Genomic DNA, 27,680 nt, shown 5'->3' on the forward strand with positions numbered 1-27,680 from the left:
AACTGAAATCAGGTGTTCTCAATCCCCTTCAGATTTACATATTTATAGCTATGCATTTGAGTTCTAAATTTTTTCCTGCATGCTCATCTAAAAGTAATCATGAAACACCTTCTGTGTGGTTCTGATGAAGGGAGATGTTATTCTCAGCATATAATGAGAAATCAACATCAAGATGGATTGATCTGTCATATTTTCTTCTGCTTATGACGAACACACACGTGACAAGGCCGCCCAGATTCCATCTGAAATCCAAAAACAGTAACACCCGCGTGGGTTACTAAGGAACCCAAAGCACCTAATTTGCAAATGTATTTTTGAGCTATAGAACAATTTTTAATAATAATAAAAAAAAACTCGAGAAACCATTTGCACTGAAGACATATATTTTCATATAGCTATGTTGAAGCCATTGTGAAATGATGGTCATAATTAACTGTCATTAAAATAAAAGAGCATTGGGAACCAGCTAATGCAGATAGAATTGTAATGCTTTTCCAGAAGCAAAACTTTTTTTTTTTTTTTGGTAGTTTTCAAGCCTACATTCTGTTGTCATACTGGGTCTCTGTGTCAAATAAGATTATGTTTACAATTGAGCCAGCACTTACATAAAAAAGGAAATCAGTGTCTAATAACTTTCTTCCTGAAAATTCTGTTTTATTTTAATATGCATACAGCTTTCAGTAATGTTTATTCTATAGTGCTCTGAAATATTCATCATTTATACTATTAGATTGAATAGTTCTTGAATTTATGTTTTGATGAGCCTCATAAGGGTGATGTTAAGGCAAATGTCTGACATATACTAATAACACTTGGTTCATTTGAAGACAATTCACTCTTGTTTAAAGAACATAGCCATTTTAAAAACGATAACAGTAGAGCTAAATCAAATATTTTAATAGTAAACATAACACGAATTTACTAAATCTAGTACTTTCAGATTAAATCCTTGAGAAAATCTTTCTGTGTCACAGTCCAGTTCCTTGAGGGTCTTAAGTTTGTTTCCCTATAGATCTAGAATAATTTCTGAACCAAATATTTCCTATCATTAAAAATTAATTTCAGAGCTATTTAATTTAAGAAGGAAAAATTAGAAGAAAGTTGGAGTTTCTTGTTCATTATTAAGAATTTGAGATTCTGCATCAGGTTGCTCTTTATAATGAAAAGTCTAGAGTATCTCAGAGGGTCCTGAGAATTTCCTCTAAGAATGTCACACCTGGGTTTACTCTTCACCTTAGACTCCTGAGTGAATCTCGGTTGAACCCTTGTTCAGTCGTGGCCAACTCTTTGCAACTCCATGAATGGCCCTAATGTTGTAACAGGAAGAGGAGTGAAGCTGGCTAGTGGCCTGCCCAGCAGAGGGTGCCTGGGGAGGTCAGGGCAAGTGCTGGAGTCTCTCAGGCCTGGTCTGTCCCCACCTGAGAGAGATTGGAACCTCTGAGAGGGGAGACCTGAGTGTTGCATCAGTATCACTCTGGCTGTGAGTGGAACAGGTTCTAGGAAGGGAGAGGTGAAGTGGGGGGGGGGACCATCTCGGAGGCACCTGGAACAGTCCAGATGGAGACACCGGGCAGTCTGGAATGGACAGCTCACTGGCCACTGCCTGTTCACAGTGCTTGCTCATGAGCACCCGTCCACATGGCCTCGACCTCTTCACTGGCTGACCCGCTGTCTGTGCACCTAGCCAGTCTGCACAGGAAGTGGTAGGAGACACACAGGCCAGGTGGTGGGCATGACAGAACATGCACTATTTGATCGCTTACAAAGTAGAACAATACTGCAATTGCTCCACCAAAACTCTTAGCACAATACCAGACAATTAGTGTGCTAAGTTGCTTAGTCGTGTCTGACTCTTTGCAACCCCATGGACTGTAGTCCGCCAGGCTCCTCTGTCCATGGGATTCTCCAAGCAAGAATACTGGAGTGGGTTGCCATGCCCTTCTTTAGGGGATCTTCCCGACCCAGGGATCAAACCTGCATCTCTTCTGACTCCTGCATTGGCAGACAGGTTCTTTACCACTAGTTCTACCTGGGAATCCCATAGACAATCAATGATGAATTAAACTGGAGTATTAATTGGTTTGTTTGGTATTTTCTTCCCAAAATGTGGGTATTATATTAGCTCCCTTAAAGGTGTGTTTTGCTAGCATTTCTAAGGGCCAGTGGATAAGTGAGACTTAGTGTGCAATCTGAGAGCAGTCAGGTCAGTCAGGGCTCTGTCATCATCACCCGTCTCCTAAGTGGATGTTTATCACAAGTCCTCCTCCAGAGGACCTTACCGACCCAGGGATCGAACCTGAGTCTCCTGCATTGCAGGCAGATGCTTTACAATCTGAGCCACCAGGGAAGCCCTGGGCAGAGTCAAAAATACTATATTCTGCAAAAAATATTTTGATCTGGGATAAATTTATAGTTTATAGTAAAAATGTAAGGAAAAACAAAAATAGGATGTTAAAATATATAAGAGTCTATCAGAAAAAATTTTCTCTTCCTTGGTTTTCATCTTGTTTTGGTGGTGTCAGTCTGCTGGCTTGATACTGTGAAAAAAAGGCCTCAGCTCCCGAAGGCTTCAGGCCATGTCCTGAATCCAGTGATCCCAACGTCTGTGTTATCCTCCCAGCCCTCGTCGGGGATGGGAGCTCAGAGGAGGCGGTTGACTGCTCCAGAGTTAGAGTTCAGGACTGGAGCCCAGTGGCCTGACTCCAAAGCCTGCCATATGGCCTTCCTGGGCTCCAGAATTACTGGTCCAACCCCATTGCCGGGTCAGCCTGGTTCCAGCTGTGGGTGGAGAGGTGTAGTCAGGCTGGGTGCAGCCCCTTGAAACAGTCTGGCAAGAGGAAGTTTCCCAGAAGAGCAGGGTGGTCTCTGGAGTTACTGTGGTCAACCTCCAGCATGCCGGAGATAGTCAGCTCTGGCGGCCACTTCTTTCTCTTAGGAGCAAAAATGCAAGTGATTGAAAATGAAACTTTGGGAATTACTAGGTCATTCACCCATTCAAGTAGAATTTCCCAGAGGCCTCTTAGGTGAAGGGTAGGGTGGCCTGGAAACAGGAACATCCCAGTGACCAGGACGCAAATCTGCCGCAAAGAACAGTTTATCCATCAGACTCTTGCTGCAAGTTGGCCACTTTCATGGGACATTCTTGCAGCTTTGTTCGTCCCATTGCATCATATTTGCAGACATTTACCTGTGCAGTCAGTTAATTAATCAAGATGAAAAATATCAGCGAGGGATTATTTTTCCACTCCCTTGAAGAAGTGTTATGCAGCTTCTTGAACTGGTCAAAGACACCTCTAATGGCCTGTTGTTGTTGAACTAAATAGGCCATTAGAACGTGGACATCACCCCATTAGGGCCCCTTTTCAGCTTTTGGTTTATACTCTTCCCCAGGGTCTCAGATAGCCTGTGTTACATTGCTTGGATGTAGTATAAAAATATCTCTGTGGTAAGTTTCTATTTAAAATTTTTGTAGCTTCTTTTCGTACTGTGATATCTGGCATTACTCTGTCCAGTCCCTTAAGTAGAGGCATTTTTGTGTTGTCACGTCTGTGTGCTTCTCTCCAGGCATTTATCCTTATGGGCTATTAGGATGTGTTTGAATCCTATTACACAAGACCATCTTTCAGAGAAAATGTATTAAAAGTTTTTATTATGTCCCTGATAGTTTAGAAAGGATACTTTTTTTGTCAAATTTAAGATGTGCTAACTCTGGGACTTTAAATATTTTAAGGTCTTCAAAAAAAAATTCAGTGCTGTGGGAACCTCTTTGGCCCTTGAAAATAATATAGCCATAAACAGAAGGATGGGGCCTCTCTCCAAACAGTTTTTAGGATTATTCCAGCCAGCCCCAGTGAATTGGGGTGCAGCAGAATGAACCCAGATCTGATGGACTCAAGCCAGTTCTTGGCCAAACACAGCCTTTTAGCCGACTTGCTTTTGAATTTTCCCATCTGTGAAATGGGGACAGTAGTATCAGCCTCATGGCATTACTTGAGAATGAGTCACATCCGGTGAGAAAGCTTGAGAATTTAAAGACCGGAAGAGTCAAGAAACATTATGGTTATTACTGTTGACCAAGTACAAATGTGAGAACCAGAAAGGAACTTTAGTTACAATAAAAATGTGCTGGAAATCCAATTTGATGTATATATTTTTGCCAACCCTCCCTCCTGGCCCAGAAGACGCGGGTCACCCCCAGGCCTAAGCAACTGATGACAGGTGTTACTCCCAAGTGTCTTTCCTTTTAATTAACTCAGAGCCCGGGACCACAGGATTAATATTATACAAGTTCCATTTTATTTTTTTATACTTTTATTTATTTATTCATTTGGCTCCTCCTGGTCTTAGCCGTGGCATGTGGGATCTAGTTCCCTGATCAGGGATCAAACCCGGGCCCCCTGCATTTAGAGCTCAGAGTCCCAGACATGTCTGGACCACCAGGAAAGTCCCCTACAAGTTCTATTTTAAATATCAACCAGTGAATGACTAAAACTTCTCAGGGCTCTTTATAGTTGCTTCAAATTATGATTTACACGTAGGGAAAATATGTTTTCTTTCTCATTATCAACATTTCCTCTTATAAGCATCTTTTCAACATCACATCCATGTCCACTGCAGATAAAGCGTCTCTTGACCTGTGCATAAGAAACTGGACTCAGAAATGCCTAACCGTTGAGAGCAGCTCTGAGCAGCTCTGAAGGGTCCTTTGCATCACCAAGCCAGGGAGCCCCATCCAGGGCTGAGGGAGCCTTATCACTCTATACCTTTAAAGTGTGGAATTTCTGAAACTGCCATGTGTCTTATAATAGATACGCACATTTAATGTGACAGCATTCTCCTCCCATACACCCCCTCACCCCCCAGAATCTATTATTAAAACTGTAGTACATCCAGAGTGGAAGAAATACAGCATTTTGTGGGAAATTAAACATCATATTGCTTCAAAAAAAAAAAAGAAAAGAGCCGTTGTAGACATGTTCTTGGCTAATTGCATTATTCTTTAAAAAAAAATCATTTTGCATAATGAACAAATTACTAAGTTCTTTGAAGATAAACCTTGTCCTTATATACCACCAAGGACTGAAAAGATGTATTTGATAATAACAGGAGGGAGACTCTGAGCTGCACACAATAGACTCGTCCAAGTACCAGATCTTTTTTTCTTCGTGCTGCCATTTTTGAGGAACGCCTAGGAGATTTCTGGATACTGCCAGAGGGGCAGAGATTACAATGGATTTCAAGATTATTTGTTTTAATTAATAAAATTAGTGTTGTCGTTAGGAACGTGTAACAGGAAACACAGTGGCCCAGTTGTTAGAACCGAAGGCTGAAACAGCCCAAACGCCCATCCGTAGGACATGGACTCAGACCCTGTGGGGACCTGTGAGAGACGGGTGCAGCATCAGTGGACTCCATGCGCACCTCGACATGGGTGGGTTTCCGTGTGTTGATGCTGAACCAACTGAAATGATGAAAGTTTATGTAAAGAACTATGTTCTTTGACTTTGAAAGTTCTATGACTTTCAGAAACAAGCAGAAGTAAGGACTGTGCTGTTTCAGCACACATACTGGGTTGGCCAAAAAGTTCGTTTGGGAAACCCAAACGAACTTTTTGACCAACCCAATACATTTGTGATAATTTCTGTAAAAGAGAAGAGAATGAGCATTGCAGTGTTTGGGGCAACAGAAAGGAAGCAGGAGAGACATGTGGAATGTTCTGGTGTGGGGGACAGAAGGGGTCCAATGTTTTCACTGTGTTATAGACAAACACATAACAAAGCAAAGCAAAAGAGGACTCTGTGAGGACCAGTGATGACCTGTGTCACCCTCCAGCTCTGGCCACCTTTGGTCCACAGTAAAGAGAAATTGGAGTTTTCTAATTTCAGTTCAGTTCAGTTCAGTCGCTCAGTCATGTCCTACTCTTTGCAACCCCATGGACTGCAGCACACCAGGCTTCCCTGTCCATCAGCAACTCCCAGAGCTTGCTCAAACTCATGTCCATCAATTTGGTTATGCCATCCAAACATCTCATCCTCTGTTTTCCCCCCTTCTCCTCCTGCATTCAATCATTCCCAGCATTGGATTCTTTTCCAGTGAGTCAGTTCTTCGAATCAGGTGGCCAAAGTATTGGAGTTTCGGCTTCAGCATCAGTCCTTCCAATGAATATTCAGGACTGATTTCCTTTCGGATTGACTGGTTTGATCTTGCAGCCCAAGGAACTCTCGAAGTCTTCTCCAACACCACAGTTCAAAAGCATCAATTCTTTGGCGCTCAGCTTTCTTTATAGTCCAACTCTCACATCCCTACATGACTACTGGAAAAACCATAGCTTTGATTGGACGGACCTTTGTTGGTAAAATAATGTCTCTGCTTTTTAATATGCTGTCTAGGTTGGTCATAGCTTTTTTTCCAAGGAGCAAGCATATTTATAATTAGAAGATAATCAATTTTCTAATTTATTAGCCTGTATTCTTTGTGCCCTGCTCCCTCTCAGAGGGAAGTTTACGAGATTATCTCAAAGGGGTCATGTGAGCAAAATGCCTGATAAAGAAAATCCTGAACCTTGAGGATTTTACTGGGACTTGAATTTCTTGTGATAGAGAACGATGCTGTGAGATTCACTGGCACGACGTGGTTGAGGTGCTTCCTCGTGAAGACAGGCTCCGAGTGTGCAGGAGACACGGTGGGAGATAAATCCCTGCGTGCTGGAGTAACTGTCCTTCCAGGAGCTCCATGTCACATCCTGGCAGTCACTCTTGTGGTTAATGGGACACTAATTCCAGAGGCTGATGCTGTCCCATTCCTTTTTTATTATGAATATAATAAGCCAGGTGATTTTGAAAGTACTTTAAACTTTCAACATTCCTGAGCCGGAGGCCGCCCACCCCTTCCCGGCAGCCACACTCCCTGTGCCTCAGTGTGTCCGTCTCTAGAAAGAGCATAACAGTGCTCCCTCCTCCCTGAACTCTGTGCAGATTGAGTTGAGTGAGTCAATACATGCAGAAAGCTGGGCTCCACATTTGCTGTTCTCTGTACTCCCGATTAGCTGTGCAGAGGAGAAGCGTTTTTTAATCAAATGTTTATTATGTGTCTGCAAAGCCAAAACACTCTGCTGATTTCAGAGTGGCTGCGTCACCATGTGAGACCACGGCCAGCCCTATCTCAGTCAGCACGTCCTCCACGCCACACTGACCACACACTGGAAGTAAAGGTGTAATAAGAGCCGCAGATGCAAACCACATGTGTAATTTTACCCCCAAGTAGCCACGTTTTTACAAAATGAAAAGAAGTGAAGTTTAACAATATATTTTACTTAACATGATTTACCCCACATATTCCTGTAACATACAATCTCCAGAAGCTATTTATGAGATATTTTATCATCTTTTTTCTTAGTCTTCAAAATCTGTTGTGCACTGCACATGTCCAGATATCTCAAGCTGAGGAAGCCACATGCCAGGTGCCCAAGGACCCCATCACCGTGGGGGCCGCAGCAGACAGTTGGGGCTGGACCAGAGGCTGGGGCAGAGAAAACAGAGGTTTCTTGTCTGCCAGCCTACACGGTGGTGCTGTGGCAGGTGCAGGCCACTGGCTGTTCACTGGGCCTCCCCGAGCCCACGCTGCAACCCTGATGTCCACGTGGCTGTCAGAGGCCAGGCTGGTGGGGAGGCACAGCCCCTGAGGAGGGGGCCTGGCCTGGCCCTGGCAGTGTGTGTCCTCCTTGATGAGTAGGCACCACCCTGTCCACCCTCCCAGTGCTGACCAGAGCTGCTTCTCTTATAGAGCCTCCTCGGCCGCATTTCTCTGTCTGCAAGTTGGGCAGTGGGGCACATGTCCACCGCTTGGCATGGCCCTGACCATCTCCCAGCCTCTCTGTCTCCCGTGTTGTCCACCGTGGCCTGTCTCAGAGACAGTCAGCCACGGTGGCCCTTGCCTATGTCTGTAGGTGGATTGCCAGCGGCCAGGCCTGGTTTACCTGTGAGACCTGCCTTTCGACACCTGTTGTGATGGAAAGTGCTACACACCCCACACTGTTGTGTGTACGCGTGTCCTTCTGGACACCGCTGCCAAGGAAGAGCCACGCCGTCTGGATCGCTTGAGCAGAGGCAGATTGTGCGACTTTGTTCTTTTCAGTGTCACTTATGCATGCGCTTTTTTAGGGCATTGAGTAATTCACTGAAAACATACAAATTAGCATTGTACTTATGAGCCACAAAATTGGCTCTGGTCTGTGTGTGTTTAGAAAAGGCTGTGTTATGAATCTGAATAGGATACATGGTTGGGGGGGATTCCTTTTCAGCTCAGTGGGGACAAAAGCCAGTTCCCAGTTCCTGAGCCTTAAAGGAACCCACTGTGCTGTTCAGTTGGATTGTGAGAGTGAGCGGGGCTGGGTGTCTGTCCAGGAGGGAGTCAGAGACGTGGGAGAAAGTGAGTGACTCACAGTGTGCAGAGAATTCGAGTGTGGAAACAGGGGATGAGCAAGAAGCATTACTCAGTCGCTACTATTTAAAACTGGGGCCCAGAAGACAGTAAGCACATGGTGTTTGCAGAGAGAAAGTTCCAGATATTGTAGCATCGTTAGTCTCTCCAGAGTCTGAAATTGCTGTAATTCATACTTTCTGTCTGTCCCGTGCTTAGTTATTGTCTCTTATCAGCCATTTGAAAGGAGATCTTTCTTTCCCAGCTTCAGTTCACCAAAGGCTTCCAGATCATTCTTTTTGCCCCAGTGGGATTTGGAGATCAAGTCTAGAAGGAAAGTGTGTGCTCAGTCGTGTCTGACTCTTTGTGATCCCATCAACTGTAGCCACCAGGCTCCTCTGTCCATGGGATTCTCCAGGCAAGACTACTGGAGTGGGGTGCCCTTCTCTTCTCCAGGGCATCTTCCCAACCCAGGGATTGAACCCAGGTCTCCTGCATTGCAGGCAGATTCTTTACTGTCTTAGAGGACAGCTTGGGTAGGTAGACCTGGCTTCTTTGGGCTCCCCTGGCTTCATCCCTGGGAAGCTCCTCCCAGGTGCTGGGAGTGGAGAGGGGGGGGAGGAGGCATCCTGGGGCAGGTAGGGGGCTGGGCTGCTCCAGGGCAAATCTGTGTGCCTGGAGCCACCCAACGGGTAGAACATGTGGCAGCGGTACATGTTAGCACTCTGACCATCTGAGGAAACAGGGTGCTGGGCTGTGCTTAGAGGTGCCAGCTTGGGTGCCCAGGTGCTTCCACCCCAGCCCAGAACCAGCCAGTGAGGACTCATGGAGCTCCTTGGTCCCAAGGAGTTCCTCACCCAGACTTTCCAAGGGTTTTCTTTTTCTCTCTCGAGCATACAATTCATCATTTTAGGTAAAAGGAGTCAATTGCATCGTTTCTGTTTTGTCTTGGTTCTCTTGCCACATGTCTTTCTTGAATTGGATCCACGTCATCATATGTAAGGCCATAAGGGGTGGTTCTGACAAAAGACCCGGAGTGAGTCCCCCTCCAGCAAAATATCAGGCAGTGTCGGCCCCGAAGGGGTTACAGAGCCTGCTCCTCCGGCTGAGCCCCGTGTTGAGCTGTTATTGAATCTTGAAAGATTTCCACCCACCTCCCGCCCACTCTGCTGGCAAGTGAAAGACGTTTGAATTCGTTTCTCAAGGGAGAAAATGATTAAAGTGAAAAAAAATGACTGTTCCCTGTCCTGAAAAGGAGAGGGAAGAGGGGGCTGTGACCCTCCCATGCTGCTCTGTACCTGGGGAGAGCGGGATGGGGTGTCAGGAGCATCTGCCCCGGAAACCAGGCGGAGGAGGCCAGTCCCAGCTGCCTTGCGTGCCTGGTCGGCTCAGAATCCAAGGTCCTGAAACAGAGCAGGGGCTGCACGACTCAGAGACCCCCAATAACTAAAATGCAGGAGGGAGAATGTAGGGGAAGAAAAGGAAACTCAGTTGATGTCTCCGCCCCTTGAGCCCTAGAACCGCCAATGGAAATGAATCCGATTTGGGGTCCCATCTGAATGAGAAGTAATGGTACTTTCACACGTGACTCAGGATTGTATGGTCCTGATGGTCCTCACACATCTCCATTTAAATCTTTTGTATTTTATGAGCATCATTTTATAATTCGTTAGTTCAGCTCACCTTTTTGTATCCCTTGTACCTTTTTGCAAGCTAATGAAATTATTCAGGCTGTGTTGGTGGAGCCCCAGCTGTGCTCATCCAATTAAGGGCTCAGGGAGTGGAGTTGAGATTTCTAAAATAATCCCTGTTCTCAGGTTCATGGTCTAGAAAGTAGAAAGATGAGACCAGCATGCATGAAAAGCTGCAGATCAAGAGATCCTAGGATTTCACCAAATCCCAGTCTAAAATTGTCTCTGTGTGCATGCTAAGCCGCTTCAGTCATGTCCAACTTTTTGCAACCCCATAGACTGTAGCCCCCCCAGGCTCCTCTGTCCATGGAATTCTCCAGGCAAGAATACTGAAGTGGGTAGCTATTCCCTTCTCCAGGGGATCCTCCAGACCCAGGGATTGAAGTCGAGTCTCCTGCGTTGCAGGCAGATCCTTTACCATCGTCTGAAACACCAGGGAAGCCCAAGTATGAATGTGCTTATATATATAGAAGACCTCAGCGTCATTGGGCAGCTTCATTAACTAACAAACACTCAACCTGAATGGGTGGTTTCCTGTTGGTGATGACGTGCCGCAGTCAGTTTTTATGTGATGACGTTCTTGTGTGTACTTGGCAAGCTCAGTGGGCTCGTGGGCCCATGCACAGGGCCAGCTCTTCAACAGGAAAGATGGATAAGGTGGTTGGGGCCCCTGGTCCCACTGTCTTCTACAGACTTCCCTTTTTATCTCCTGCTGCCCCAGTAAATAACTCTGATCAAACCCTGAGCCGACCCCATAATCAAGCCTTCGAGCTCTGACGCAGCCTGAGAACTTGGCGGCCCCGAGGTCTAGGCATTATTCCCAGATCGGCATCTCAGGATCATCTAGGGAGCTTTTAAAGCAAGATCCCTCTGCCTGCCCTCAGAGACTTTGAGTAGGAACTCTCCGGGGAAGGTCCGAGGAATCTGTGTGTTTGAAAAGCTCCCTGAGGTTTCCGCTGAGCCCTCAGGTAGAGATGGGCTCCTGTGTGGTTCTCAGCCCCGGGTGGGCCCAGCTGCGACAGTGGACTTGCAGTGCCTACTAAACTCAGGGTATGGGGGCTGCTGGGCATAAATGTAGCTATACTTCACCATCACAGTGATAACTGCACTTTCCTGTAGGTATTTTTACATTTACAATTCAGGATAGGTCTTTATTCATTCAAAGTCAGCAACAGCATTTTTGCTTGAAGACAGAATGTGTGATAAATATGAAGGATTGGTCATCATGAGGGCTTGACGCCTCTTCCATTAGGACACCTGCGCCCCCTTGAGTGGGTGGTCCAGCCCCGGGCAGGGTGACCTGAGCCTCCTCGGCCTGTCCTTCTGCTTCTACCCCTACCAGACCTATGGGGACACAAGTGGATTGCCCATCAAGGCTTCCCTGGTGGCTCAGTGGTAAAGAATCTGCCTGTGGTGCAGGAGACCCAGTTTTGATTCCTGAGTCAGGAAGATCCTCTGATGCAGGGAATGGCTACCCATTCCAGTATTCTTTCTAGGGAAATCCCATGGACACAGGAGCTTGGTGGGCTACAGTCTGTGAGGTTGCAAAGAGTCAAGACACAACTGAGTGCCTAACACTTTTATTTTTCACTTTCAACTTGAATGGAAAATAAGTAAGAAAGATAGAAGGAGTCAGGTCACTGATGTGAACATGAGAAGAAAATTCTAGGAAAACAAGTTCAAGGTTTCAGTTTACTAGAGATGGAAAAGGGCCCAGGAAAGTGTTCTTTTCTAAAATATAGTGAGATGCCACATATGTTCAAGGTCAAAAAGTTAAAGTGGGGAATGGTTTCTAATGGTGTGACTAGAATCACTGAGTGGAGTGTGAGATCGGGGCGGGGGTTGGGGGGGGGCTCACCCTGGGCCATCACCCCACCCTCTGCCTGGGATGGGAGAGGCCTCCAGGACAGTTGTCATGGCTCTGATTCCCACTGTGACATCACTGAGTCCCGGGAGGGGGATGTTTACCAGCTGGATTTTCTGCATCCTCGTGCAGATGCTTTAGGATTCCTGACTCTGGGTGAATCCTCCCTCTATGGCAGGGCAGGGGGCGGGGTCTTTGGGGGTGAATCCTCAACTCCATGTGGGGCGGGGGGCATGTGAGGGTGGGTGAGCCTGTTTGGCCTTGATCTATGAGACCCCTGGGCATTTATTATCATGTCCAGCTCTGTGGTTTGAAGCCTGTTGGTTTTTCTATCAAAACTGTTTCAGTGCTTCGTCAAAGGAAGGGAAGGACCACTCAGGATGCACAGAGCAAGGTGCCCTGAGGGAAAGGGTGTTGTGTCCCTTTAGTGCTGGAAAGGGCAGCTCAGGGTCAGAGGCTGGCTGGACTCAGTTTCCATGCCTGGGACCCTAACAAGGGTTTCCAGGAGAGCGAACAGGGCCAGCAAGGTGTTTTTCTGTAGCCATAGCAGAGCCGTAGACACCCAGGCGGGAGGGGGTCCCAGAGGAGCCATGAGGGACCTGAAGTGCCTTCCCAGCAGAAGGCTGATTATCAAGAGATCACGCTTGTTTGTTTGAAACAAATGAGCTGATTTTTCTCCTGGGTGTTTTTCTTGGTAAAACATTTTAACAGCTTTCAGAAAAAAAAGAAATCAGAAGCCTATAACCAACACCACACAATCTAAATAAGGTGCTGCCCCTGTACTGTATCCCCTCCCCCATGTAATACCCCTCCCCGTGTAATATCCCCTCCCTCATGTAGTATCCCCCTCCCCCATGCAAGGAAATCAGTGACTAGATTTTCTTGTGGGGGGCTGATGGCAATACATGGACGCATGTATAGAGCACATGACCCACTTAGATAAGACGTCATCGTTAGAGAGCAGCCAGGTTAGCTTGCAGGTGCCACCAAGACTTGGTGGCTCCCTGGTTTTGGGTCTCCCACCCAGTCAGTGAAGCCACCCTGTTCTAGGCTCCTGACTGTTACCACCTTCATCGCGCAGGTCCTACACGTTCTTTGAGTTTAATTCCACCTCCTTTGGAGACTTCTCCAGTCTGCTCTGAAATGGATAATCTCTCCCTTTCCTGAACTCCTGCAGCTTTCGCTTCCCTGTGGCTCTAGCTTCGGTCACTGTATTATACCCAGGACTTACTGCCCTTCATTGTTACCTAGTTATTCAGTGTCTGAGTCATTTTGGGTTAACTTCTTGGGACCAGGAGTCATGACTCATTCTGGTGGTCCCTGTCCTCAGCTCCTCGCTGGGTCCTGGGGATATAATCCACATAGTTTCAAGCTCCTTGAAGACAGGGCCACCTCCACACTCACCACAGTCTCCCAGCCCCCAACGCAGAACCTGGCACAGAAATGGAACTCAGTAAATATTTGGTGAATGCTTGGTTGATTGTTGGCCCTCAGGAAATACTTTGGCTGGGATGACAAATTTTGAGGGAGAAGGTTATCCTTGTTTTACGATATCTTTGACAGGCTATTATCACAGTGAACATTCCATGCAAGATTCTTGAGAGTTCATTTGTGGGAGAATGAATGTGAAAGTCGCTCAGTCATGTTCAACTCTTTGCAATCCCATGGACTGTAGCCTGCCAAGCTCTTCCATCCATGGGATTTTCCACACAAGAATACTGGAGTGGGTTGCCATTTCCTTCTCTGTGGGAGAGAGAACAGGACAAAAATTTTTAATATGACTTAGTAAGGACTTGTTATAGTATTGAAATATGTCATTTTCCAACAAAAATTCATGTGAATTTGAGAAATAACCTAGGTTGAACTAACCCTACAATATGCATAACCTCACACCACACACAGAAGTTAACGCAAAATGGACCAATGGCCTAAATCTAAGAGTTAAAACCATCAAATGCTTAGAAGAAAATATAGGCATACATATTCATGACTTTGGATTTGATAGTGATTCCTTAGATGTGACACCAGAAACTCGAGCAACAAAAGAAAAACACATTGGACTTGATCAAAATTTTAAATGTTTATGGGACTCCCCTGGTGGTCCAGTGGTTAAGACTCCACGCTTCCACTGCAGGGGATGCAGGTACGATCCCTGGTGGGGGAACTAAAATCCCATGTGCTGCAAGGTGTGGCCAATAAAAGAAGAAAAAACAGGGAAACAATGGAAACAGTGACAGGTTTTATTTTCTTGGGCCCCAAATCACTGAGGACAGTGACTGCAGCCACAAAATTAAAAGATGCTTGCTCTTTGGAAGAAAAGCTATGACAAACCTAGACAGCATATTAAAAAGAGACATCACTTTACCAACAAAGGTCCATGGAGTCAAAGCTATGGTTTTTCCAGTAGTCGTGTACGGATGTGAGAGTTGGACCATAAAGAAGGCTGAGTGCTAAAGAATTGATGCTTTCAAACTGTAGTATTGGAGAAGACTCTCGAGAACCCCTTGGACTACAAGGAGATCAAACCAGTCAATCCTAAAGGAAATCAGTCCTGAATATTTATTGGAAGGACTGATGCTGAAGCTGAAGCTCCCATACTTTGTCCCCCTGATGCAAAGAGCCGGCTCATTGCAAAAGACCCTGATGCCGAAAAAGATTGAGGGCAGGAGGAGAAGGAGACAACAGAGGATAACATGTTTGGATAGTATCACTGACTCAATGGACATGAGTTTGAACAAACTCCGGGAGATCGTGAAGAACAGGGAAGGACAGGGAAGCTGCAATCTATGGGGTCGCAAGGAGTCAAGCATGACTAAGCGACTGAACAACAACCATCTGTGTTCAAGTTTAAATCAGAATCATTTTCAAGAGCTGGATGAGAGTGAAAACTGTCACACAGGCCTCACTGCTCAACTCCATTAAGGTTGTTGTTGTCTTTCAGTTGCTAAGGCATGTCCGACTCTCTGTGACCCTATGGATTGCAGCACATCAGGCTTCCTTGTCCTTCACTATCTCCTGGAGTTTGCTCACATTCATGTTCTTTGAGTTGGTGATGCCATCCAACCATCTCATCCTCTGCCACCCACTTCTCCTACCTTCAGTCTTTCCTAGCATCAGGGTCTTCTCCAGCGAGTCAGCTCTTCACATCAGGTGACCAAAGTATTGGAGCTTCAGCATCAATGCTTCCAATGAATAAGTGTTTAATAAAGCTACTAAGTACTGAGATTAATTAAGCACGATGAATCAAAAGTTCCAGCTCAATAACTCTTGTAAAATGGTTCTACACGTTTCTCTTGGGAAAGGAGGCCTTCTCCTAGGTATAAACCCAAGAGAGTTAAAAACACACATTTCCACAAATATTTGTACAGGAACGTTCATAGCAGCACTGTTCACAACAGCCAAACAGTGCGGCAACCGAATGTCCATCAAAGGATGAGTGGATGAACACATGTGGTCTGTCCACATGGTGGGATCTTATTTGGTCAAAAGCAGAATGAAGCACTGACCCATGTTACAGCCTTAAAAACTTGTTAAATGAAACAAGCCTAACAAAAAGCCATATAGCGTATGAAGTCCATTTGTGTGAAATGTCCAGAACAGGCAGGTCGGTGGAGACAGAAGGTGGACTCATGGTTCAGGGGCAGAGGAGGGTGAGAATGAGGAGTGAGTGACTGCTCCTGGATACAGGGCTTCTTTGAGGTGATGTGTGTGTGTGCTCAGTTGTTTTCCAGCTCTTTGCAACCCCATGGACTGTAGCCTGCCAGGCTCTTCTCTCCATGGAATTCTCCAGGCAAGAATACTGGAGTGGGTTGCCATTTCCTTCTCCAGGGAATCTTCCCAACCCAGGGATCAAACCTGCACCTCTTAAGTCTTCTGCATTGGCAGACGGATTCTTTACCAGTGATGGATGTCTTCTAAAGGTGATCATGGTGATAGGTGCACAACTCCACAAATAAACTAAAAACCAGATTTGTACACTGTAAATGGGTCAACTGTATGGTATGTGCATTAAAGGTCAATAAAATGGCTCCGTTAAAAATAGAAAGAGGGAAAATACAAAACTCAGAATCAGAGAGTCCCAGAACTGGAAGAAATCTTAAAGATGATCTCTTGCAAATTCACGAGTGCAGAATGTCAAGGTCTCTGGTTCTCTGGACAGTTTTCTTTCCCTTTTGTGTCAGATGCTAGATTCTCAGCTGCTGCAAAATTGCAGAGATCAGCAGCGCCTTTGAGATCTGTTATTTTGTGGAAACATGAGTCCCCTAATCCCTCCAGAAATGCACCAAGGGTGTCGTGTTTCCTCATAGCTGTTGTTTCCTCTCGAGGAGGCTGCATGCTCCTACTGAGGACATCCTCAGCCTGTTGTGGGTGCCTGGTACACGTGTCGCTTAGTTAATTACAGAGAGGCCTCTTAGTAACTGGGGATCCTGGGCCCCCGCCCCCAGCCTGCTCCCCATCCTCCTCCCCATCCCCTGGCAGTCTGCAGGACAGAAGAGCCTGGAGGGCTACAGTCCATCGCGTCGTGAAGAGTTGGACAGAACTGAGCGACTGAGCATGCACTCACTGTTCATCTTTGTCTGCTATGGTCCTTTGTATACATGCATTATAAATTGTATTGATATCCACGACCCTGGGGACCCTCGCCAGTGTGGAGACTTGGGAGCTTGGCTCCCAGGCACCTTTTCATGGGGCTGCACATGTTCTCCTAAGAAGGCTCAGCCCTTGTTTCTAGAAAGTGGCTGCAATTCTGTTCAGCCAGCCCCACCCCTCCCCTGCTATAAGTCAGGAGTCTGGGGCCTTGCAGGGTCTGGGAACTGGGGTGCAGCTCAGCCCAACAGCACTGCCCTCAGGGCTCCTGTCCCCAGGGCCCATTCTTGCCACCATAGCCAGCCTCATGCCGGTGACCTGGACACCCCCCGCCCCATGTTCAGAACCCTTGCTCCCTCCCCAGCAGCTGGTGATGCCTTGTACCAGCGGGTGTCCTCAAGCCTGCACGGCCTCCTGTTCCCTGCCGTGTGCTCCTGTCGGGGCCTTTTGGCACCTGGCGGCCTAGTCACAATGCTTCCAGATCTGCACCCTTGAGTTCAGGTCCCGTCCTGGTGCCCGGAGCCAAGGACTCCCAGGCCTTCCCCCGGCAGCACTTCACAGGCCAGTCCTCAACCTCGTGCCAAGTCTGTCCTCCCTGTGCCACCCCCACCTTCTGGTTTTATCTTCCCACCACTCTCTCACCACCCCCTCCTGCCCCACCCCTCACAGGCACATCCTCACCCACTTCCTCCACCTGTCGGCCTCATGTTCCAGCCGCTGCCCAGGACTGCCCTGTCCCCAGGGAACAGGGTACAGTGGCCCTCCCACCCAACCAGGCCGGAACCCAGGCCTTCCAATACTAGAATCCACGATCAAATGTAGTCTTAGGATTCCTCGTTAGGCTCCTCTATTATGTCCTACACTAAAGTTTCCCCAAATACATATGTATCTAATTCTGTGGGAATGCAGCAAACACCCTTTTACAGACGTTCGCTTTAATCTCTTCCCCCAAAGTGGGCCTTCTTCTTCCTCTTTGCCTCTCAGCATGTAAAGCAGACAGGACTCAGAGTGACTAAGAGACCAAGAATAATACCTCCAGGTGTTGCATAATCAAGTTGACACCACAGAGAACTTTGGGGAGACAACTTGACAGAGCCTGTCTGGAAGTAAAGACCAAAGTCGTGATTCTTTGAGTGTCTTACCCCTAATGAAAATACATAATTATTTTATCTCTGTTCCCACACAAATAAGTTTCTCCCATGAGTCTCTTTGGCATGCTTCAAGTGCACGAGAATTAGGATTTTAGAGAGAGAATCTCAAATATAAGAGTGGGAGTATTGCGAATGAGAAAAATCAAAAGCTAAGAAATTAATTTTATGGGAAAGAATACTTTAAGGCAAATTATATTTTCCCATCAAAATGAGGTAGATTTATTTAACTGTACTGTGGGTCATGGATCTTATTACTAAAACTTTATACGTATCAGTTTTGTGAGACTATAATTTTGAAACAAAATGTAGAGAGTCCTTAGACAAATCTTACTGGACATTTTTTTTTGTTTGGCTGCATCAGGTCTTAGCTGTGGTTTGCAGGCTCAGTTGCTCTGCAGTATGTGAGATCTGAGTTCCTGAACCAGGGGTTGAACCCATGTCCCCTGCTTTGGAAGGAGGATTCTTAACCACTGGACCACCAGGAAGTCCCCAAGTGCAGCCTGGCCACTGTGGTTAGCAAAGGCCCCTTTGGCTCAGTCACTCTGCACTTTGGAACCACAGGGAGTTCTGATTCTGTCCCAAACCTTGTGAGTCATGCTTCAGGGAGAAAGGGGCTAAAGCTACATGGGTAATTCTGTGCTCAGCTACACAGGAAGGAAGTGAAAGCCTCTGGAAGTCATACATGAAATTAACAAAGTTGTAGGATACAGGATCAAATATAGAAATGAAATGTATTTCTTTGTACTACCATGAAAAATTCCAAAAATGATTTTTTAAAAAGAATACACCTTCAAAATAACACCAAAAATTTACTTAGGCAAAAAATCTAACAATGTGGAAAGTGTAGTACACTGAAAACTAGGAAACATTATTGAGAGAAAATAAGACATAAATAAACAGATATACCATGTTCATGGATAGAAAGTTCATTACTATTAAGATAGCATTCTCCCCAAAGTAGCCTAGAAACAGAGTGCAGTTCCAGCCAAGATACCAGCAGCTTTTCTCTAGAAACTGACAGGCCTATTCTCAGATGTACGTGGAAACTCAGAAGACCAAGAATATTTTACTCTCATAAAGAAAATAAAACAGTAATAAGAAGAAAAACAACTCAATTTTTAATGGGAAAAATATTTGAACAGATACTTCAAAAATAAGACATGCAAGTGGGCAACCGTCACGTGACAAGATGTCCACCATCATTGGTCATTGGGGAGATGCAAACTAAAGCCACAGCCAGAGGCCAGCATGCACCCATTAGAATAATTAAAATTTTTTTATACTGACAAAAACCAAGGTTTTGGGGAACTTGAGACTTGGAGGAACTCAAACCCCTAACACATTGCTCTTGACAGTGTAAATGGAATGGCCGCTTTGGAAAACAATTTAGCAGTTTTTTTAACGTTAATTGTGCACCTGCCATGTACCCCAGCAATTCCACTCCAGAGTGTTAACCTGAAAGAGAAGAAAATGGAAGTCCATACAAAGCCTGGTACCCAGATATTCCTGCAGTGTTACTCATAACTGTCAAAACCAGAAATAACCCAGTGTCCCTCCACTGGTGAGTAAATAAACAAAATGTGATCTTATTCATACAATGTAATAAAACTGAGCAGTTTTTTTTTAAGCTACTAATAACAAAATGGTTGAATCCCAGAAAACTCAGGCTAAGTGAAAGAAGCCAGACCCGGAAGACTATGTGATTTCACTTACATGAAGTTTCTAGAAAAGGCAAAACTATAGAGACTGAAGTAGATTGTCAGTTGTCTGAGACTGGGGCGGTCATGGGGAAGGTGGCGTGGAGGTGGTAGAGAGGCTCTGAGACTTGGCTGTGTTGGTGGGTGTGTGACTGGATAACTACATGGGTGAATTTTAGGGCATATAAAGTAAACTTCCAAAGGCTGCTAGAAATGATTCTAAGAATAAAGCAGGCCATCCAAGGTGAGGGGGTCAGGGGAAGGCGAGTATGGTATTTATTGCAAGCGTGGGTTTGCTCTCAGTGGTCTCCAGCCACGAGTAGCTGCTACAGGCGGGGAAACAGGAAGCTGGCCCAGCCCACTGAGCTGCTTCCAGATGCAGGCAGACGCTTCCTCATCATGGGGCTCAGACAAGTGTGAAGGATCCAGGATCCTTCCCATTTTGTCATCTGTAGAACGGGAGCTGCATCACCTGCACGGCGGGACATTTGAGACTCGAAGTGAGCCCTCGGTCAGGAGACCCTGAGAACCTTGCCTGGGACACACGAGGCCCCAGGAGGGGCCAGGTGACCCCACCTTACATTTGGTTTCTTGCTGTGGTTTTTCGCCCACAGAGGCTGTGTTTCATGCCAGGAAACACACAAGTTTGGGGACCCCTGATTGTTGATAATGCTTTGGGTTTTTTCTGGGTCTTCATTGCAATGCGTGGGCTTTCTCTAGTTGTGGAGCATGGGTGCGCAGCATGTGAGATCTTAACTCCCCGACAAGGACTTGAACCTGCATCTCCTGCATTGGAAGGCAGATTCTTAACCACTGAACCATCAGGAAAGTCCCTTTTAGCATGGTTTCTGAATGCTGTTTCTAAATAGAATTTGAGGTATCCTGTATTCACTTATACCTGAGGATGGACAGAGATTATAAATAACCAGGCATGACAGATCCCACTTTCAACTTGACATCTAGCAGATATCTGAAAAGAGAAATGACAGAAGCCTATTAGATCACCCTGCTTTCTGAGGGATAAAACTGAGTAGGTACATTTTAGATGAATCAGACTCAAACTTGAGCTTCAGAAAATTCCATTTAAACGGCTACTCACCTGAAATAAACTGCCTGTTTCTAAGGCCCACTTGATGGTGTAATGATCACTGTCTACTCCGTTACCATGGATGGTTCCTTTAATCATTTATTTTGCTTCAGTGTGGGCTTCCCTGTGGCTCAGCTGGTAAAGAATCTGCCTGTAATGCAGGAGACCTGGGTTCAACCCCTGGGTTGGGAAGAATTCCCAAAGTCCAGGAAAATTCCATGGATCTATGGGGTCACAAAGAGTTGGACACAACTGAGCAACTTTCACTTTCACTTTTACTTCAACGAGTTCCATATTTGGTGCCACTCACAAGGTTATAACACAAATTAATTTAAAAAACAAAGTATGGCAGAAGAGAACTAGGAGCAGGAAAGCAAGTAATGTGAAGCAGACTGAAGTAGGTGCCCAAAGCATAAGGCAAGGTCTACACACAAGCTCAGACCTGTGCCCAGACAGGGTTTCTGAGCTTCTGTGCCATCAACTCAGTGATGTAAGTGAAGAAGAGTCACAGGATACCAGAGGATTAAAAATTAATAATAAAATTGAAACAGCAATTGCCCAAGAGATGCAAAAACTATTCCTGACACTAAAATTAAAGAGGGATCTTTTCCATAAGTCGTCCCGCTAAGTCACTTCAGTCTTGTCCAACTCTGTGCAGCCCCATAGATGGCAGCCCACCAGGCTCCACTGTCCCTGGGATTCTCCAGGCAAGAACACTGGAGTGGGTTGCCATTTCCTTCTCCAGTGCATGAAAGTGAAAAGTGAAAGTGAAGTCGCTCAGTCATGTCCAACTCCTAGCTATCCCATGGACTGCAGACTACCAGGCTCCTCCGTCCATGGGATTTGCCAGGCAAGAGTACTGGAGTGGGTTGCTATTGCCTTCTCCTAAGTCATCCTAGGAATAACATTTTTCACTCTACCCATCGAAGGTTTCCACCAGCCTCAGGAGAGGGAATGGAGTGTGGGAGCAGCCTCACTTGAGACCCGGGTGCCCTCTAGACCCCTGGACCACATTCAGCTCACCAGACAAGAAGTATTTTTGACTTGATTTTTATTTCCAAAATGAAAAAATGTATTTTAAGACTTAGTGTAACCAAACAGTTGTTTTATTGTATTATTTTAGGAGAAAAATCATGCAAGGATTTTTTTTTTCTGCATTTCTTGCTGGCATACATCTATTTCTATTTTAAAGCAGTAATGAAGAATTTAAAAGCAAAAAAAAAAAAAAAAAAAAGTTACTCACCTGAGAATTCCAAGCTAGCTTTGAGTACACTTTATATCTACAGAGAAGTGTAAACAGCAGAACCAGAAGGTAAGTGCTGTGCTAGGAAATGGAGTAGTTGGGTATTTAATATTTTTAGTTTAAATTTTGATTTCAACATCAAGATTATGCTGTAACAATTTAAAGCCTTAATTTAGGTTTAATTTGGTATCATTATCATTTTTATTTTCTATAACACAACTAAAACTTCTTTGAATAAGAGTAACATAAATCTCCATGTATTTCAGTTGCTAAATATGTGTGAAAATCACAAGGTGATTCTCATATTCTGTAATACAGGAAAAATAGGAAGTATGACTTAGTAATTTTCTCTTTATGCTCTCAGTTTCTCTCAACTCCCAGATGTCAAAAACAAGTGACACTTCACTGTGAATCACCCTTTCTTTTTAGACACACACACACAACACTGAAATTATTTTTATTTAGTATTGTTCATTTCAGTTGCTAAGGGAGGCATACTAAAGTTATTCCTCATATTTACTTCCCAGTTGTCTTAGCAAATGTAGGATTCTAGCCAGGCTCTGGACAAATGTTTGCATGCAGCTCAAGAAGCTGCAGTGGTTCATGATGTCACAGAATCATTTCTTTACTGGTTTGTATATGTTTATTTGAAGTGGTGATATTGTGGCTATACCCCTGAAGGAGGGCATGGCAACCTACTCCAGTATTCTTGCCTGGAGAATCCCATGGACAGAGGAGCCTGGTGGGCTGTGGTCCATAGGGTCACAAAGAGTTGGACACAACTGAATCAACATAGCACGCACGCACATTGTGGCTATGATTTCTAAACCTTTATCTTTTAGAAATAATGTTGAAATAAAACAATGGTGTAAGAGAGCACCTATAAAATAATAGAAGTGGGAGAGAAGGCCTGAGATACAGATAAAGAGACTGGCCACACGATGAGTGTGGAATCTGCCCGTGGGTAGTGAGTGCTCGGAGGCAATCTCTCTGCTTCTGTGTGATGTTTTCCCTGATGAAAAGGTAAATAAGTCACAGCCACAGCCACCCTGGAATTTTCCACAAAGGTCTGAGAACTCCTTAAAGAGTAAATGTGGAGACTCCTGGGCACCTGGCCTTGGTCTTGCCTGAGGTCTTGTTCCCCAAGGAGGAAGATGAAGCAGATTGAAGTTGCCCCTGTCTTCTTGGTGTCATCCACGGTGTCTGCTGTAAGGTCATAGCATCTGCTATAAGGTCACAGTGTTTGCTGTAAGGTCACGGCATCCTGGTTCCTACGTCTCTGCTGTCGTCAGCATCACCCTAAGAACCATGCATTTTGTTCCTTGGACCGAGCACCCCTCTGTGACTCTGCCTCCAAGGCTTCTTCTCAGACTATTAAAGAAAAACTTCACTTATGTCACTGAGTTGATGGCACAGAAGCTCAGAAACCCTGTCTGGGCATGGGTCCGAGCTTGTGTATAGACCTTGCCTTATGCTCTGGGCACCTACTTCAGTCTGCTTCACATCACTTGCTTTTCTGCTCCTAGTTCCCTTCTGCCATACTTCGTTTTTTTAATTAATCCTGTTTTTAATCCTGACCCTTGTTAAAGACAGGAAGGAACTTTGTTCCAGGACCGCTGCACGAGAGGTTGCAGTGTCGGAAAAGCAGCACTCAAATTCCGGCATCACTGAGACAGCGGCATCACTGCCTGCCAGGACTGGCAGATGATAGCACAAGAGACTGTGTGTGTTTGTGTGTGTGTGTGTGTGTGTGTGTGTGTGTCCTTGTTTGGCTCTTAGAAAAAAGTTTTTAAAGAATCCCACAGACAGACCCCTTCTCTGGAGAGATGGGAGCAGCCCTGGAAGATTCCAGAAGGAAGTGTCAATTCACAGGGCAGGATAAAAGCTGAGAGTCCAGCTCCTCTCCTTCACATGAACGCTGTCCACTCCTGTCCCCTGTGGACAGTATGGATTTGTTGTTGATGCCAACAGGCAGGCAGACATGATAGACACAAAGACTCATGGCATAAGCTTAAACATTGTTCCTGACATTAGGAGTCAGGATGAGACATACTGGAATCTGGTGATGCTTGCACTCAGAGCCCCCACTTCCCTTCCCGGGTTCTGGACCTAATTTGTTGCTGTAATTCTGTGTTTCCTTTTTCCTAGAGGGCCTAAAACTTGTATAAGTGTCAGGCCCCTCAGAACTGGGATCCACCCTTGTAGGGAACTGAGAATCTCTAAAAAATGTGCCAACTCAGTTTGTTATTTTTTTTCTGCAAAGAACCGGTGCTGATTCTTAGGGAGTATGGCCTCGGCTGCTTCCTGGAGGGTTTGCCTCAGACCCACCCCTGCAGATCGAAGGTGGAAGTCAGTGCTTCCTGGTGTGGGAAGGGATATAAATATTCTAACAAAGAGTTTCTTGAAAATTTACATAACTTCTTTTATATTTAGCTGCTAATGTATAGTCATTTGCTTATTTAAAATGGGTAATTTTGGAAATACAGGTTCACAGAGTCATCTTTACCCAGGCAGCCAGCTTCCCGCTTCAGAGGCTGCTGGTGCCATAATGGATGGGCTTGAATGAAAATTCCCGGTTCATGCTTACCTCAGAGTTTCTTAAAAGACCAGAAGACAATAAATCACTATCCCCAAAGATTGTAATTTTAAAAGTTTCTTTCTCATGTACCTAATGCTTCTGGGCAGAACATAACTCACCTGGTCAGTCATGCCTGTTCATGATCGTGGCTTCATTCTCACCTAGAAAATTAAAAATGAAAGTGTTGGTCACTCAGTCGTGTCCAACTCTTTGCAACCCCATGGACTGTAGCTCGCCAGGCTCCTCTGTCCATGGAATTCTCCAGGCAAGAATACTGGAGTGGGTTGCCATTTCCTTCTCCAGGGGAACCTCCCAACCCAGGGATTGAATCCAGATCTCCTGCATTACAGGCCGATTCTTTACCATTTGAGCCACCAGGGAAGCAGCTTAAACAGACCTTGCCATTATAACAAGAAGTGGTCATTCTGCTAGTCAAGTCACTGAGTCTTAAGAACTATAAATTCTTAGTGGTATGGATAGTTGATGAATGTCATTAATTTTGGACTTGTCACTTCCACTTTGGGAACTCTCTGGGACTATGAGAGTGTTTGACATAGATTGAGGAATAAGGCCTTCCACCCTGTGTGGAGCCGACCTACCCTGCAGATGGTTTTGGCATTTTCTTTTTCCTTTTAACTTTTAGAAGGTGGGTAGCACATGTTTTCTTACTCATAACTTTTTCAAATTTCAGGAATTCTTCGATCATGTGAAGAAGCTCTGGGATGATGAAGGCGTGAAGGCCTGCTTCGAGCGGTCCAACGAGTACCAGCTCATCGACTGCGCCCAATAGTGAGTCTGCCCACGAGGCCCAGCCTGGGGTGGGCACCCCCACCGCACTGCCCCTCAGAGTTCAGCTCTCCCACCCCGTGCAGCAAGTGGCATCACCTGGATATGTGATGACCCAGACTGTCAGGTCATTCTGGCTGCTGCTCAGAGGCAATAGAACGGAGGCAATAAAGATCTGTGGGTGCTACAGGTTAGGTGGTGGGCTTAGAGGTGAGCTTTGATCCATGGGGACAGAGCTAGGCAACAGATCAGAGGAGAGAGGTGGAGAAAAGAGGGGGTCAGGGTGACCACAGGTGCATCATGATGCTATTATTCAGACGGAGACCTGGGAGATGTCGTTAGTGGAGGACAGGATGCCATCCGGCTCCAGTTTGGAGAAGCCAAGCTGAGGTACCAGAGCAGAGACAGAGATGGAGCAAGCAGCTGGTGTTAGACCAGAGGAAGTGACCCAGGTGTGGACGGTGCCTGCCCACTGATGACTGTAGAGCCTGGACAAGATGAGCGAGTATAGACAGAGGAGAAGTGCTAAGCAATGATGTTCAGTCTGCAGAGGATGAAGGAGTAGGAAGAGAGGGGATCCTCCCAGGAGGAAGGCAGTCCTCGAGGCCAAGACAGAGAGACAGATGGTGCTGGTGGAACCTTACTTCACCTCATCCCCCTTGTGCCAGGGAGCCAGCCACACCCCCTCAGCCGCTGGCAGGTTGAGCTGCCCCAATTCAGGGAGCCTCTGGGGCTGTCCAGGAGGGCCATGTTAACCAGAGGTGCCCACAGACCTGCCCCAGGCACCCTGAATGACCACCAACAGCATTAATGATCCTCCCTTATGTACACGAAAGTCTGTTTACTGATAGGGATCTGTAGCTAATTAGTTGTGCATGCTCAGTTGCCTCTGACTCTTTGCTAATTAACTAGAGCAGTACTTAAAACTTCTCTTTTCCTGCCATGCTTAACAGTTCCTTCAAGACTTGCCTTGAATCCATATCACCTTGTAAATAGACCGCAGATTTGTGACTGCTTTCCTGTGCTCACTTACTCCACAGCCAGATTGCGAAGTCCAGAGAGCTGGGGGGTTTAGATGTGGGTGTGGGTGTGGTGTGGGGTACAGATCTGGTGGAGCTAAACGCAACCTGAGAGGGTCCTGGGGGCCACCCCTCCCAGAGGGGCCCTCATCTCCCTTCTGAGGCCCTCTCACACTCTTTGCTAAGGCCATGTCACCATCGCTTAAAAACCACAGTGGAATTATATGTTAAATCACAATGTTGTAGAGATGGGAATGTCATATTAAGAAAATGCCAGCAGCTGGAATTCCCAGCACAGCTCAAGATAACATTAAAACCTATATAAGTTTGCATCTGAGGTTCATGGGGGTATGTCTGATCACCATTTCCAGCATTTCTTGAGTGAAGTCTCCTGGGCCTTAAGCGCCCTTCAGTGACCCATTAGGAATTTCTCTTTCTTATGAAAAGAGCCCATCACCATAGTGTTAGAATTAATGATTTACTTTAAAATAGAATATGCAAGGCTGCTGCTGCTGCTAAGTCGCTTCAGTCCGACTCTGTGCGACCCCATAGACGGCAGCCCACCAGGCTCCACCGTCCCTGGGATTCTCCAGGCAAGAACACTGGAGTGGGTTGCCATTTCCTTCTCCAATGCATGAAAGTGAAAAGGGAAAGTGAAATCACTCAGTCGTGTCCGAATCTTCACAATCCCATGGACTGCAGCCCACCAGGCTCCTCCATCCATGGGATTTTCCAAGCAAGAGTACTGGAGTGGGGTGCCATTGCCTTCTCTGATATGCAAGGCACATATGACAAAAAGCAGCAGCCTGAGCTTTGCTGGCAGGCAGGCAGGATCCAGATGTTCGCTTGGGCAGGGTGCTTCATGAGAATAAAGTCACAGACTGTGTTCTTGTGCAGTTGTTGTAGGATTGACTAAGCAGAGACCCAAACACCCCAGAGCATGCCTGGCACCTGGGGGCCCTTGCTGAGCTCCTGCTACCATGTCTCCATGTGGGAGCGGAGGTTTAGGGGGTCCCCTGAGGGGCCTGAGATCAGCACTCCCAACCGGGAGGACCCGAGCCACGATATGCTATTTCTTTCAGTTCTGTCCTTTCAAATTAGGGAGAGCGAGACTGAGCCCCAAGGTGAAGACTACAGGCTTGTCAGACATCAACACCACGACTCCTGCTCTGGACTCTGCCCACCACCACCACCCGAACATCACTATCTGGGTTAATCCTAACATCCCCAGCTTGGCTTCCTTAATCCATTTTAATATGCATGGGACTCAAGTGGGATCAGCAACCATTGTCTCTTAATCATGATCTTGTTTTTCCTCTGCACTCGGATTTTGCAGCTGGGGCCAAGGGGTTTCAAGAACAAGTAACATTTCATAACACTCGTTAGATGCATGCGTGGTGCCCAAAGTGTTAATGTTGCCAAATGAGATGTTGAAGGAAAGTAGCTGCTTCCACTTCCATCACCATGGTTTATGGAAGAAAGGACATTCCAGCATCCAGCTGGGAATGCCCTGGGACTGGGTCACTCAAGCCTACCTGCCCAGCCCCCAGGTTTCCAGC

At 46.0% G+C, this 27,680-nt stretch overlaps 1 protein-coding gene across 2 annotated transcripts in view; it reads left to right on the top strand.

The window, feature by feature from the left end:
* GNAL (G protein subunit alpha L) overlaps nucleotides 1-27,680 on the top strand; it is a 69,531-nt gene that overhangs the window by 23,551 nt on the left and 18,300 nt on the right. For both annotated transcript variants that reach the window (XM_060405261.1, XM_042239290.2), the window contains one exon: nucleotides 25,008-25,105. In XM_060405261.1, coding sequence (XP_060261244.1) covers nucleotides 25,008-25,105 — 98 coding nt within the window. The remainder of the gene's footprint in view (nucleotides 1-25,007; nucleotides 25,106-27,680) is intronic.

Source organism: Ovis aries, chromosome 23 (genome assembly GCF_016772045.2).
Source record: "Ovis aries strain OAR_USU_Benz2616 breed Rambouillet chromosome 23, ARS-UI_Ramb_v3.0, whole genome shotgun sequence".
NCBI lineage: Eukaryota > Metazoa > Chordata > Mammalia > Artiodactyla > Bovidae > Ovis > Ovis aries.